The 15,114-nt window shown below is 59.9% G+C and overlaps 1 protein-coding gene across 5 annotated transcripts; it reads right to left on the reverse strand.

Annotated features, from left to right (window-relative positions):
• Positions 1–1,641: 1,641 nt before the first annotated feature.
• Positions 1,642–14,672, reverse strand: EPN1 (epsin 1). Of its 5 annotated transcripts, none has more exons than XM_081119429.1 (11): positions 14,396–14,672; positions 11,407–11,730; positions 7,474–7,723; positions 6,002–6,126; positions 5,538–5,612; positions 4,999–5,082; positions 4,048–4,351; positions 3,625–3,735; positions 3,414–3,500; positions 2,281–2,535; positions 1,642–2,184 (listed from the first exon to the last, which is right to left on the reverse strand). In XM_081119429.1, the coding sequence occupies exons 2-11, from the start codon at positions 11,632–11,634 to the stop codon at positions 1,976–1,978; spliced, it is 1,728 nt and encodes a 575-aa protein (XP_080975555.1). In that variant the 5' UTR covers positions 11,635–11,730; positions 14,396–14,672; the 3' UTR covers positions 1,642–1,975. The 5 variants fall into 5 exon arrangements, with proteins under 5 accessions (XP_080975555.1, XP_080975554.1, XP_080975557.1 ...); XM_081119428.1 differs by having other exon boundaries at positions 11,407–11,745; positions 14,396–14,636; XM_081119431.1 differs by lacking the exon at positions 5,538–5,612 and having other exon boundaries at positions 14,396–14,647.
• Between the last annotated feature and the right edge of the window lie 442 nt (positions 14,673–15,114).

Consider the following 15,114-nt stretch of genomic DNA (forward strand, 5'->3'; position numbering starts at 1 on the left):
GACGGTGCCACCGAGAACCTGAGGTCGAGCAGCTGCGAGTCGCTGCAGAAACGCACAGAAAGCTGCCCGTTGGGAGGACGTCCTAGAGCACGCGTGGGAGGGAGGCACGGCGACGGCGCCCGCGTGGTGTCCTGGCACCGCCTGTCCCAGCACCGGCCCGATTCCACGCCAGACAGGGCCAGGCCTCGGACTCTGGCGCCCCCTGCTGGCCTCAGGCCGCACAGGCCTCCCCAACCCAGGCGCCGGACTCTAAACCCAGATGGAACCCAGAGCCCGCAGCCTGTCCTTCCGCAGGAAAGCCCGCGGTGCGCACCTGTCCGCTGCAGCCCTCCGAACAGACGCCCTGGTCAGAACCGCACCCACACGACCCTTCCCAGCACCCAGAAAGGGCCTGCGCGGCTGGGCCCCACGCCTGGCATCTGAGCCTCGCAGGGGCCTGGAGACGAATTTGGAGGAAAAACGAGGCACACGCAGCGGGAGTGAACCAACGAGGCAGGAATGACGCTCCTTCAACATCTAGTAAGTACGAACCTGGGTGCTCAGGCCTCAGGGGAGTGGGGGGGCAGGGTGTGTGGCCCCTAAATGGCAGCTCCCGGTGAGAAGTGGGGGCCAGAACGTTCTGCAAAAGCACAGGAGACACGAGACTCGGGCCGCTGTGCATCTCACACGGAAGCGGGGTGCCCAGCAGAGGGAACAGCCCCCACCGTGCACGCCGTGCTGGGGCCCCACTGTCCGCTCTCCGCTGTGACAAACGCAGACTGAAAACACCAAAGCACGGTTTATTTTACTGCCTTCCCTGCTTCTTTTAATTTTTAAATTGATTTAAGAAAAAGGGAGAGGAAAGGAGAAAGAAACGTGGATTTGTTGTTCGTTTATTCATACGCCCATTGGTTGCTTCTTGTAAGTGCCCTGACTGGGGATGGAGCCGGAAACCTTGGGGTTTCCGACGACACTAATCAACCGCCCGCGGAGGCAGGAAGGAAGGAGGCGCGGCCGTGGGTCCCCAGGCCCCGCCCCCACAGCAACTGCCCAGGCCACCTGGCTCCCAACAGCACAGGGCCCGCCCTCCCCCAGGCCCACGAGTCACACCGCCCGTCCTGAACCAATGGACCTGAGGCGGTTCTACATCCCTGGGCCTGTCCCCCGGGTGGTCCACTCTGTCCGGCCAGCCCAAACCTTCCAATCACCCTGGTCTGGAGGGAGCCAGCGGGGCCACCACTTTCACCCGCACATGCTCACTCCGGCTGCCATCCCTCTGGAGGCCTCGGTCCCCAGGGCTTTTCTGAAGGTCACGTGCCACCCCTCCTGTCGGTCAGCCGGTCAGCCGTGGGGATTAGGCAGCACAGGCCACCCTGGGCAGGCTCAGCTCCTCTGTCTAGCCTGTGACTCTGTACCTGCCTGTCCCCTCACCTTTGCCCAGAGTGTCTCCAGGACAAGAAAGTCTGGCTGACGGCGGGGTGTCCGGCCCCGGACCATCACAAGGGGCAGCACCTGGCCCTGCTAGGGTGCCCCTCCATTCCACCTCCACGGCTCCAGGAGGGTCGGGAAACCAGGGCTTCTGAGAAGGGGGTGCTGCCCCCACGCCTGGGTCCCCAGGGTGAAGGCCCATGTGGATCATGGACGGGAACTCCAGGAGCCACGCCCATGAGAATTGCCATTTATTCCCAAAGTTGCCAAAATCATCACCAAGGATTCACCGAGGGTGTGAAGGGAGGCTCAACACTGATTGAGGGGCCAGTCAGGAGCGGGAGGAGGGGACGGGGCGCAGCTGTCCCTCCTTTCTAATGCCACGGAAGGGGTCCTCCTCTGGCCGGCACCTCCCCGTCCCCAGGTCCAGTTCTCGGGAGAGAGGCGGGGAGGTGGGAGGGTGTAGTGTGAGTGGCCCCAGGAGGGCGGGGCTGGGGCCGCTTCACATGCACTCACGACACTGGATTCCGGAGCGGGGGCTGGGCCAGGCCGAGCCCCTCCAGCCCGCTTATAGGAGGAAGGGGTTAGTGTTGGGGGCCGGGGGGCCCGGGGGCATGACGGGGGGCAGGCCTGGGCCCCCGCCCAGGGGAGAGATGTATGTTGGTGGCGCCCCCGGAACCGGGGGCCCGGGGCTGAGCCGGAGCTGGTTCAGGGTGAGCGTCGCAGGGGGCGCAGGCTGGAAGGGGTTGGTGACGGAGGGGCCGGTGGCCGGGGCTCCTGAAAGAGAAAGAGGCCAGAGGCCCACAGAAGAGTCAGGGGTCTGCCAGCGGGAGGCTGGGGCCAGCCCAGCATCCCTGCCCAGGTCACACTCACCGCTGGGCAGGAAGGGGTTGGAGGCCTTGGCTCCTGGCAGCGTGGGGCCCGGCCTCGTCACCAGTGAGTCCAGGTCCACTAGGGCTGCGTTGGGCCCCAGGAATGACTCCGGCGTCTTCCGTGTGGGCGGTGTGGGGGTCGGGGCAGGCGGCGGGGGGCTCCCCACAGCCTCGGCCAGAGAGCCCCCGACTCCGCTCATGTCGAACGCCCCTGGGCTGCGGGCAGGCACCTCCCCCGCGAGCAGCTGCAGTTCCCCTGGAAGGAGTAGAGGGATTCATGGCCGAGTGGCAGAGCCCAGGGCCAAAACCAGGAGGGTCTGAGTCTGAGGGGCAGGTAGAAGGAACACCAAGTGACACCTCCAGAGCAGTGACCAGGGGCTGAGTGACATGTCAGTTTGAGGTCTGCCTTTTAAAAAAGTTGATTTAAGAATTCTATCTAATGCTGAAAAATATACAAATTGGTATGAATAAAAGGCCGGGAAGAATGCAGACTGCAGGTTGGGTAGTAACCTAAGGGAGCCCTAGATGAGAGACAGGGAAGGGCTGGGACCTTGACCCCTGTCTGCAGGGGGCCCCGTCAGCCCCAGGTATTTGTTTCCATAAAAGTTGGCTTCACTAGAAGAGACAAAAGGGCACAAAGGGGCCTTCACGGGTGGTGGGAAAATGGACACCTCGCCTCCTAGAGAGGCTCCAGTGAACCCCCATCACGGCAGACACACCACCAGACCCAGGGATGGTCCCCAGACAGAGCCAGACCCACCTGCCGGAGGACGGGTGCTGACATCCCAGAGGTCCTGGCCCTGGGCAGTGGGCATGTGAGGAAAGGGGGCACTGTCCCCGCAGCTGCTGCACCACTACTGACTGCTACAGGGAAGCATCTGGGGAGCCTGTGACTCTCACTCGGCAAGTTTGAGAAAGGAACTTCTTTATATTATTTTTGCAACTTTTCTCTAAGTCCAAAACTATTTCAAAACAAAGTTAAAATTTCTTTTTGAAGATGGGGAACGATCAATTACACCTCAATAAACCTATTTTTATAAAAGATGGGTGCTGCACCTGGCCCAGGCTGCACTCATCTGCTACAACTTGACCCCTACCTCGGTCAGGTCAGTGGGGCAAGGGGGGGGCCCTCACCTGTGCTGCTCCCAGACGTGGGCAAGGCTGTGCGCAGTCGATCAAAGTCAGAGAACTCGTCAGGCTCCGCGTCAAAGCCCCCGACCACTGTGGGGTCACGGGGATCAGTATGTACACTCAGCTCCCCAGGGGTAGCCTCCCACCCCTCCCTCCTCAGGAATAAGGGGACCAGACACTTCACTTGCAACTCTGCCCCTCGCCCACACAGTACCTGCGGTGCCATTAGTGCTGGGCTTGGCAGGTGACCCCCCCCAAGGGTCCGAGAAGGCTGGGGCTGGGGCCCAGGGATCGGAGGCTGGGGGTCCACCAACCAGGGCCCCACCTGGATGAGGAAGGAGGCAAGTGGGGGTTTGTCCCCTCAAATCTGTGGCTGCTCACAAACACAAGCCCCTCCAGGTCCCCTCCCCTTATCACCCCTTCACTCCCAGGCCCAGCCCCTCCTATCTCATCAGGGTCACACTGTCCAGCCAGGGAGGAGCCTCACCTATGTTCACCAGATTTGCCTGCCCACTGGCGTCCAGCTCCTTCCCAACCTCTCCCAGAGCCCTTTCCACTATCCCCACTCCCCAACCATCCTCTAGGCTGTCTTGTCTGAGCCCAGGACTGCACCCAGGACATGGGGGCTGGCACTCACCGTCTGAGCTCCCCCACGGATCAGGTGTGGGCCCCTCTCCAGCTGCGGGGGCCTGGGTCCCACCCCAAGGGTCAACCTGGGCTCCTGCAGGGGCAGCAGGCCTCCAGGGGTCCCCGGAGGCAGGTGTAGGGGCTGGACCACCCCAGGGATCAGCAGCTGGAGGGACAGGGGTTCCCCCCCAAGGGTCCGAAGCGGGGGTGGCTGTGGGGATGGCAGCGGCCACAGGTGCTGGGCCCCCCCAGGGGTCGGAGGCTGTTGGAGGAGCGGGGGCCGTAAAGACATCAGCAAGATCCATGAGTGACGACTGCAGAGAAAGGGTGTGAGGGGTGAGCAAGACAGAGAGTGGTGGGGAGGAGACAGTGCAGGGCTGCATCCAGAGACAGAGGGACCCACCAGTACACTTGTTCCTAGCACCTGGCCCTCCCCACACCCTTCAAGAAGCCCTACTGATCAGCACACCCGAAGTCGGCTGGGGAACCCAGGTCACCTTGAGTACACCTGGCCCGGGGCCCAGCACCTGTTCCACATCACTGCACGCTCCACTTCCCAGCGCCCCACACTCACCCACATGCACCCACACGCACACAGCTTCCTGCATCCTGGGTGAACCCTGTTGACCAGACTCCTGTCTCTGTGATGTGGAGGTGACCCTTCCCACCTTCCTCAGGATAAAAGGAGCAGTGGGAAGACCAGCACAGCACTGAGGACCCAGGCCCTGGTGCCATCTTCCTCTGGGGTCCTGCTGAGCCATGTGGGGCCTGTCCCCACCCTGGGAATCTGGACCAGCCTCATGACTTGAAGGCTCAGTCTAGGAGGCCAGCCGTGTGGTGAAGACACTTGGGACACCCACAGGGTGAGGCTACAGAAAGAGAGGCTGGAAGACAAGTCAACTTGAGGCCTGGCCCATGCACCTAGGGCAGGGGCACAGAGGGAGTGCGGGCCCACACTCACCTCCTCCTGACCCCCGGTCTCCCGCTTGCTCTCCTCTATGGCCATCTGCAACCTCAGATCATCCCCACGGCGGATTCGCTCCTCCTGTTTGGGTAGGGAAGGAGGTGGCAGGGGAGGGTCAGAGTCTGAGTGACGGGACGGCCCAAGAACCCTCTCCCACCCAGACAAAGGTGACCAAAAATTAAAATGGGATGCGGACGATGCATAGGATGGGGTGGGACACAGGGTCACAGGCCGGGGAGGCATGGATGAGGACACTGATCTGACAGCCTGGGAAGCACAGAGTCTGCACTGGTGGAGGTGACCAGGCCTGGGCTGCCACGGAGGGAGACGGAGGCTCTCGCTACCAGGCACCTGCTGCACCACTGGGTTGTCATCTGGGGCTCCATCCTACACCAAGTCTACAGCTATGAATGCTGTGTGTGAACGTGTGTCAACTAGTGAAGGGGCAGTGGGGCGGGGCCCTTCAGGAAGACGGGAAGAGGCGGGACCTGGGGAAGGTCCCAGGAGAGCCTGCGGGGCGGGGAGACTGCTCTGACCTTATCGTGCTCCTCACGGCTCAAACTAAGGGCCAGCTGGAGCTGGACGTCATCCTCGGGGCCGCAGGACGGGGGCTGGGGGAGAGAGAGTGTGAGGGGACAGGGTGGGGGAGGGAGGCTGAGAGATAGAGATGGGGGAGCAGGCTCAGAGAGACTGACACACAGAGAGACAGACAGAGAGAGCCAGGGTCAGACAAAGCCAAAGACACAGAGAAATGGCCCCCAAACTGTCAAGGGGCAGGCAGAGCTGCAGCAGGACAAGAGTCCAGGAGTGGGGGGAGGGGAGGCCCAGGACAGGACAGGACAGAGGCGGAGGACAGGATCTGAGGGTGAGCAGAGATAAACAGAGACAGAGCAGGCCTCCAAGAGGGCAGGCGGAGGGTGAGGCATGGAGATGGGATGGCAGAACAAAAGTCAAACCCTGCCGTGGCCTCGCCCACACCCTCCGCCAGGCCCTGGGGTACCTGGTCCGCCTCCTCCTTGCTCATGGCCAAGGCCAGCTGGAGCTGCAGCTCCTCCTCCCCGCTGCTCTGCGGCCACGCCTGCTCCGCCTCGGGCGGGGCCCCTGAGCCCACTGCTGCCGAGGAGGCTGGGGGGGGAGGGGGCAGTGAGACGCAAGGAAGACAGGGGAGCCCCAGAGCCAGACCTCCTGCTTGCAGCCTGGCTGCCCCCAAGACCCCAACTGGGACTCAGACACCAGATTCCCTGGGAGTGGGGGAGGGGACAGTGAGCTGTTATCCAGCCCCACACGGGAGGAAAGGTCAGGAAAGGACAGCCCTGCAGGTGAAGGAGGAGGGGATATCAGGAACCTCTGAGCCTGTGACCTGGGTTCCTGCAACGTGTGGGGCCTGTCCTTGGACCTCCTCCTGGGTCCCAACTGGGATAGCTCCCAGCATTTCCCAGGTGGGAACCAGTGCCTCGGTGTCCAGGGCTGGTTGACAAGTGTAGCTCTGGCAGGACTGTGGGCATTAGTGGAGGCACAACACCTGCTCCCGGCCCCATCTGGGTGACCAGCCTGAGTCATGACTGAAGAAAGGATGGAGAGAAAGGGAAGGAAGAGGCTGACCAGGCAGGGGAATAGGCGAGGCTGGGGCAGGAGGGCACAGCTGAGCTGACCAGGCCCCAGCCTGGCCTGCGCCTGAGGCCTGCGAAGAAATAGAAGCACCAGGGCAACAACGCCCAATCTGAGAGCTTGGTGCCCGCCAGCCCCTCTGTGCCAGGTGCACTCCTGGCGCACCCCACACAGTGCCCCAGGGCTGGGGTCTGCAACCAGGCCGTGGTACTAGCCCAGCCCTGATCAGCCCACAAGCCAGAAAAGGGTTTCACGTTTTTATGTCCTTGGGAGAAAAAGTATCAAAAGGTGAGTAACATCTCAAGACGTGCGAAAAGCACAGAACCGGGACTCCAGGGTCTGAGCACAATGCCTGGGGGTGCAGAGAACACTGCACTCTCGAGGGGTGGGAGGCGGCCCCTAACAGCATGGCAGAAATACAGCCTACTGTGTCCTTCCCCAGAGAGGGCACCGCCCAGCTCCCAAGGGCCCTCCGAGAGCACCTCTCCCTGCACCCTGTGCCTCTGCCTGAAACGCCGTCTCTCGTGGCCTGGACATGTCCCTGACCTCCGTGTGAGGGCTGGACAGTAAGAGGATGCGACAGGTCTGAGCAGCCCTTTCCCCTGGGCACTGACCACTCACAGATAGGACTGTGGGCCCACCTATCTAACAGCTCCAGGGACCAGGCTGAGGGCAGGGCACACCCAGGCCCTTGGGAAGCTCAGCTAGCACTCGTGGGTGAATGAAGGGAGCCTACCTCCCAGTGAGGAGGGCAAGGAGGCAGTAGGAAAGGGGTGCTGGGGCAGGAGAAGACCCAGCTCCTTGGCTACAGGAGCAGGGTGGGACAGGGACCAAACATGGAGACGCGAGCCCCAGGGGCCTCACCGGTGGCGGTCTGTGCCAGCTTCTCCTTGGTCTTGAGTGCATGAGCGCGCTCCTCCCGTAGCCGGTCCTCGTCGCGCAGCAGGGCCACCAGCTGCTTGGCCTTCTCCCGCACGTTCACGCCCTGGTCCTTGCCATCACGGTCCACGTACTGGAAGTCCTTCAGCGTCTGCACGGCGTACATATTCTCCTTGCACTGCTGTGACACGCGCTCTGAGCCTGTCTTGATGAGGTACTCCATCAGCGTCATGGCCTGCAGGGGCAGAGACACGTCACTCACTTCCCAGCGCCAGCCCACATGGCCTGCCTGTCCCCTCAATGCAGCCCTGGGAAGGAAGGCAACGTGGATGTGCTGCCACCGGATAAATCCTGACCACCTCCTGACAGCAGCACCCAGGAGCACAGTGTGTAGGGTGCTCCACAGGACAGGCAGCTCCACAGAGCAGAAGTGTGGTGGCAAGTGCCCAGGGTCTGGGGGTGACTCCCTGGGCACGGGGTTTCTGCCTGAGGTCATGAAAATATTCTGGAACTAGGCAGTGGGGACAGCTGAACAGCACTGTAAAGGCACTTAACACCCCAAACTCCAGACTTCAGAGGGATCAATGGGGTGGCCTGGGATCTACATGCATCTCTGTAAAAGGACCTGAGAGGAGATGTGACAGCTACAGTCACCCAACCCCTGGCCATCGCTGAGGCACAGACCCAGCAGCTTCTGTGAAACGCAAATCTAAAGGACACGGCGGAAGTAGACAACTGCCCCATCCAGCACCACACCACTGCCCCCGCACCACAGCACCACACTGTGCTCTCCACTGCCCCCACGCAGGACTGTGTCCTGCAGCGTCCCAGAGCCACACTGCTCTCCACCACACTGCACTCTCCACCACACTGCACTCTCTATCGTCTGGGTTTTCCACCACCCCCACACCAGAGTGCGTTCTCTATCATTGGATGGTTTGTAATGGTCATCACTGCAAGTGAAACTTCACGTGGACAGGCTGGGAGAGCCACCTGGGAGAGCCACCGGGCAGACAGAGGGCAGGAACAACAGAACAGGGAGGAGGGACAGCCTTTGGTGCTTTCTGCATTTTATGATGTGACAATAGTCTTTTCAACAACAGTTAAAATTAAATGGGGGGGAAGGGGGTTGGGAGAGACTAAGTAAGGCCTTTGTGGTCCTGAAGCCCTGCAGGTCTGAAGAGTAGACTCTGAAAGGTCATGTTGCCAGTCTTGGAAAAGGGGACACCTTAGAATTTGCAGGTGATTCCAGGGGCCCCCTAAACCCACCCAGGAAACAGCAGAGGGAGGGGCACTCAGGGCAAGTCTCTGAACACTCTGACCTCTGCCCAGGAGCCCTGCTCTGGGTCACTGACACGTCCCCAACCTTCAGGGAGCCAGACCTGGGCGTGGTGTAGCCTTCAGAAGGTGTGCCTCAGGAGGTTAGTCTTTAACTGGCCCTCCAGGCATCACACAGTCACAGTTGAGGAGAAAGGAAAGGACGGGACACACCCACATGAGAGGCAGACTGAAAACCTGGGCCACCCCTGTTCCACACCACACATAACACAGCTCCCCCACAGAGGGCACACCAATCATACAACGTGGGACCAACAAATGCCAGATAAACCTTGTGTGAAACAAATCCGGAAAATTTTCATTTTCAGAGCTCCGGAGACTTTGGAATTGCAGTAAAAAAGATGGTGAACCTGGAAATAACCAAAATACCCACCAAGGGTGAGAGGCTCATGGATGAACTGCCTCGTTGTCCTATGAATGGGTGCGACACCCATCAACCTCTAGACACAATGGGGAGGAAAGGAAGCTGACACAGAAACCCTGTAGTGAAGTTCTAGAACATCTTGGCAGACAGGAGGCACGGCCTGGTGCCTGGGGGTGGAAAGTGTCCTCCACGGCCCTAGGGGGTGGCTACACAGGTGCACACACTTGCAGGAGCGAATGGAAAATGGAAGATGTTTTAAAAGTGGGCAACTAGATAGCCCAATAGTCCCCATTCATTCTGAAAGCAGCCTGGTCAGGGGTGCCTGGGACACCAGATGAGTGTTGATTTAAAATGTCTTATAGAAGGAAGGGGCCAGGTGAACATGCTAGCTTTTCAGGCCATGCTGTCTGGTCCTGATCACACAGCTGTGTCCCATAGAACAGACACTGTGCATGTGCAGGGGCCTGGCCAATAAAGCTTTATTAACAAAAGGCTTGGGGTAGGGGGGCTGATTTGGCCTGTGGGCTGTAGTTTGCTGACCAGACCCCACGTTCAAGGAACAAGGCAGAGGACACAGCCAAGTCAAGAGGGGGGTCTGGGGCTCCCCTCCCAGCACCACCGCATCCTGCAGGCCCCTGAGCCTCTTTGTGCCTCGGCTTCCTCACCTGGAACACGGTGACAGTTAAAAGTACCTCCACTGTTCTCTGCCCAATGCTGGTCAGAAACAACCTGCCGTCCAGGGCCCCGCAGGACACATGGCCTCTCACATACCTGTCCCCCCAGCCCAGAGAGCTACACTCCTGGATTCAGCCCTCCAGGCCCTGTCCTTCTCCATCACCTGCACACAAAGGCTCACCTAGAAATGATCAAACAACTTATTCAACAATGAGTCAATCGAATCAGTGACCCAATCTTGGTTTGTCAGGGTAGGCAGGGAAACGAGCCACAGTAAACAGGCCTCATGTCCCTGCTCTGTGAGTGGTGTGACCCCTCCAGGCCTCAGTCTCATCCCAAGAACGACAGAACCAGCCCTCTCTCCACATGACAGAGAGCTGGGCCAGCGAGGCCCCAGGCTATGCCCATTTGGCCAGGGCTCACCAGGCTTGTCCATTACCACACATGGAGCAGGCCTGCAACCGACAGTTGCTGAAAAAAGGGCAGCAAGAGGCCCCACCAACACTCCTGGGTTGGACCCTCACATGAAGGGAGGTTCAGGGACTGGCCAGAGGCCAAGCTATCAGCAGTGGGGCATGGCCACCCATCTCAGCCCCTGCCCTTGGCCACTTCTTTACCCAGGGGGAGGGGGGACAGCAGGCTCCCAGAGCAGCGGTCAGATGGGAACCCAGCCACTGAGTGCTTCCTGCAGACATGTTCCCTGTGCCCAAAGCCTCTGGTAGGTCTGTCTGGGCACAGGGTGAGGATGCATGAATCTATCACTAAGGCGAGTAAAAGGGCCACATTTATCAAAGTGACACATGCACGGGGCCTCCAACCCAGAAACTCCAATTCCAAAAGGTGACAAACAGGGATGCTCACAGCACCTGTTTGTACAGTTGGTCACCTCAGTTATGACCAGCCCACACAACAGACTGTTATGCACTTGTTACCAAAAGGACAGTGACAAATCCTCTACGTCCCGATGAGGACTCATCACTAGGACTTAATCTTGTATTCCTATTTAAAAGTGGGTGTAACTGACCTATGGTAAAATTAATTCTTTCTAGCGCACAGCCCTGAGCTCCAACAACAGCCACGTATCCACCTGCAACCGAGCCCATGGCCCCGTAAGTCCCACCTGCAACCGAATCCATGGCCCCATAAGTCCCTAGAGCTGCTCATATGCTTGGACATACACAGACATACACAGCCCCAGAGGAAGACAGAGGCAGCGGATGTGGCTGCCCCCAACAAAGGGAACTGGGCACAGAGGGATGGCCACTGCGCACCTGCTTAGGCCTTCTGGGTGCGTGAACCCTGTGAATGCGCTACTTTTTCAAAAATAAGTTTAAATCATCAGGATCAAAATCCTAAGATTTTAGTTACATCTGTGGCCACCATTAAATGAGATTTTACAGAGAGATGCAGACTCTGGCTCCACTGGAAAACCTGGGAGGTCGGCTGCAGCCTGTCCAGAGCACCCACCTTTCCTGCTCTGGCCAGAGTCCATCGCCCACCCACAGGGGTCCGCACGTGAAGCTGCCCAGGCAGGCACTGACCTTGTAGACGTGCCGCCAGTTCTTGCCGTGGTCGTTGAGTCGCTTCCAGATCATGCTCATGATCTCCGAGAAGGCAACGACGTTGTAGGTGAGGTCGGCGATCTCGGACATGAGCGAGCTAGATGGGCCCCAGGGGTCGTTGCTCGTGGCCTCGCGGACCTTGATCTCGGCCTCCGAGTAGTTGTGGACGATGTTTTTCATCTGGCGCCGCAGTGACGAGGTCGACATGGCGGCCAGTGGTGGTGCCGGGAGTGGGCCCCCCAGAACGTGGACAGAGGAGGCCACTCAAGGGAGGCCGCGACAGGGGCTGGCAGGTCACTGCATCTGAGAGGAGAGGACCTTGGAAACACAAGCAGAACCTGGGGCTGCTGCCCAGCCCAAACACCCCCACCCTCGTGGGGCCCCCCCTACTGCCAGCCAGGTGAAGGTCCTAACGTGACCTAGGAAGTTCTGGCCCTTGTCACCCTCCATTTTAGTCACCCTGTCCATTTCGGTTCCTCAAACGTATCTAGCTCCTTCCTGCTCAGGGCCCCTGCTCAACGAGGCAGAGTGTGCTGTGACAGACCATGGCCCCAGGGACACACCCCAGAATTCAGCACTTCCTGGCTCAGCCACCTGGGAGGGCTGAGAACTCCTGCATGTTTTCTCCTCTGTAAAATAGGGCTCCATTGGGTAACTCAGGGAGCTGAGAACCAGGGAGGAGGAAGCAGGCTATCCATGTGGACAGTGTCATGAGCTGGTTACCCTGCTCTCCCCCTCTCCCTCATCACCAGGTCACTCCCACTTGCCCCGAGAGCGCCACTTAAGCTTCCCAGATCTTAAAGAGCCAAACACCAAGGTCTCAGTTCCAGGAGGGCCTCTCATGGGTACACCTTCAGCCTGCTGTTTTTATGCTCATTTGTCTGATTCTGTGGCTAAGGCCTACCCACCAGCCCCATGGGGGCAGAGACTGCGTTTGGAGAGGCCTTTTCCCATCAGAGGATCTGGCCCGGAAGAGCCTTTCAATAAACTGGAAGGAAGGGAAGGGGGAGGGCAGGAAACACCTCTGGAGCAGGGTGGAGGGGGCAGAATCCAAGGCAGACACAAGGACACACACAGCGGAGGCGAGGGAGTAAAGAAGGCAGGGAGTAAAGAGGTGGAGGCTCAGGGGAGGAGAGATAAGGAATGGCACAGCCCTGGGCCCTGCCCCAGCTGCAACCAGACATCCATTATCTCATTTAACACTGGGGCAGCTGTGTTCTCACAGATGCCTGGGGCCTATGGAGGTTAAATATTTCAGCCAAGGTCACCTGCTGGGCCTGACAGCACAAACTCAACCCCTGGCCAGCCTGGGCTCCCTAAGTTATACCTTTAAACGGAGAGCAGGGTGACAGGAAAGAATCAGAAGGGGAGACTCAGGCAAACAGGCCAATCCTGGCAAGCACTCACCAGCCCTGACCCTGCACCCGGCACTCCTCTAAGTGCTGGACACACAGTAACTCAATCCTCAGTTCCATGATTTACAGGCACCTCGCCGGGGAGGAAACTGAGGCACAGAGTGGGTGATACCCTTGCCCCGGGACGCAGGCCTCAGCCAGGAGCAGCTTGGATCCAGAGCAGGCTCTGACCACCACAGTCCATGGCCTCTCTAACCCACCATGGACAGATACCTGCTGAGTCCTCCCATGACCTCAGCCCCAGGCACTTGAGGAAAGATGTGAACAGTTGAAGAGAGGTGGCCACAGCGCCATGGCCAAAAACACTTGGGTAAGAGATGATGTGGGAAGACTGAAAGGAAAGGGAATGAGAGAGACAGGGAGGGGGAGGAACAGAGAAAGCGGGCAGAGGAGCTATCCAGAGACTCGGTGACACAGGCAGGGACACAACCAGACACGGGGCACAGAGCGGAGAAGAGACAGCGAGGCACAAAGACAAACAGAAAAGCAGAAAGACACAAAAAGAAGCAGTAACCTGGGACTGAGAAATTGAGACAAGAAAAATGGAATATAAAGGAATATGGGTCCAAATCATGGCCATCAGCTCCCAGCAACCTCGGCTGTGAAATGAAGGAAAGAATCCCTACCCGGCAGGCTTGCTGATGAAATAAGACAGGCACATAAAGTGCTTGGCACCGTGCCCCACAGATAGTTGGTGCTCAGTGACGCTGACTATTATCAGAGAAAGCCCAAACGTTTCCTACAAGAGCGGCATCAGAAAACGGACCATCTTAATCCCGTGTGTAAGATTTACAATGAAGTGCGTTAGAAAAATACACAACTAGCTCATGGTCGCCAAGATCCCACCAACACTGCTTAGCATGAGACTAAGCTTTTCAAAACTTTAAAAATAATTATTACATTCAATAGAGGACGGAGGACAGGGCAGAAATCCTCCAGGGGGTACTCAAAATGACCGACATCAGAAACGGCAGGACATTAAATCTGTAACGGGAAACCAAGGCTCCCGGCGGTAAATTACACGCTTTCTACCTGCCGAACGACAATGTCTCGCACATAACCACCATCCCCTCTGTCCAAACGCACAGCGGCCCTATGAGTAAGGCTCGGACGCTGCAATTTGGAAATAAGTCACCACAGACATCATAGGCGAGCAAGCAGCGGGCCTCATTCCAGAGCCCGGAATGTCAGCACCAGATTCAGGAGCCTGGGGGAGGGGCGGGTCCGACCCCCAGCCACGGTCGCGCGGGGAGGGTCTTGCGGTGGCAGAGGAGGGGACAGGGCAAAAAGGTGGGCAGAGAGAGACACCTGGTGAGCAGAGGACACGGATGCCCAGAGCGAGACGCGAACATGAATCGTGACCAGCAGACACGTACAGACGCACGGGGGACAATGCTTTGTAAAAACGGCGAAACAGATACGGGCACGAGCAAGGCCGCGGCGCTGACAGCCGACACGGAGACGCGGGCGGTGCAGGCCCACCCGGCGCGGAGACACGAAGGCCACGGAGGCGACCGGGGCCGGCAGACACCCGAGCCCCTGCCCGCGCTCACCTCGGGCGCCTCACGCCGGGCTCCGGGGGGTCATGGCGGGCAGCCCCCTGCACCCGCTCGGCCTCCGTGTCGCGGGGTGCGCGCCGAGCCGCGGGTAGCGGAGGCGGGAACGCGCTCGGGCGAACGCGCGGACGCACGGAGGGCCACACGACGACGGCCCCGCCGCCCCGGCGCCCGAGAGGGGCGCGGAGAGCCGGGCGGGGAAGGGGAGCCGCCGAGCGGACGGGAAGCAACCGAAAGAGGCGACGGACCGGAAGCGGAAGTGGCTGCGCGCCCCGCCCGGCCCCGACTGCAGTGCGCCTGCGCACCAGTGGCTTCCTCAGCCCCGCAGGAGCGTCACTTCCGGCGCGCGAGGCCCGGTGGACAGGCGTCGCCAGCCTCACTTCCGCCCGCCGCCAGCACGCCGGGGGACACACACCAAGGGGCAGGGGCGCCGTGCTGTCCCCACCCTGTCACCGCCGCAGTGCCAGCTCCAGGCCCGCGAGGCCTCTTCCCCCCTCCCTGTCCCCAGCGGGCACGGTTGCCTACGTAGGGACCACACCGTTAAGCCCTCCTCTGCGCGGCCACGCCCGGTCGGAGAAGGCGGCGGTGAAGGCGGGTGCGCCTGACGCCAGCCAAGGGCATCAGGGCGTTGGTGCGGGGCCCTCAGGTTCTCTGGAGCAGAGGCTCGGCCTGGGACCATGGGAACACCCCGGGGTTACACACACCAAACAAAGCAG

Source organism: Miniopterus schreibersii (assembly GCF_964146895.1).
Source record: "Miniopterus schreibersii genome assembly, chromosome: 18".
Classification (NCBI taxonomy): Eukaryota; Metazoa; Chordata; class Mammalia; order Chiroptera; family Miniopteridae; genus Miniopterus; species Miniopterus schreibersii.

What these genes read in the sequence shown, in the direction of transcription:
- EPN1 (XM_081119429.1), bottom strand. Translation starts at nt 11,634, where the DNA reads ATGTCGACCTCGTCACTGCGGCGCCAGATGAAAAACATCGTCCACAAC. An exon ending in GCCGTGAGGAGCACGATAAG is followed by an intron (nt 5,083 to 5,537) that starts GTCAGAGCAGTC and finishes CTACCCAAACAG; the next exon opens with GAGGAGCGAATCCGCCGTGG. An exon ending in CACGTCTGGGAGCAGCACAG is followed by an intron (nt 2,536 to 3,413) that starts GTGAGGGCCCCC and finishes TACTCCTTCCAG; the next exon opens with GGGAACTGCAGCTGCTCGCG.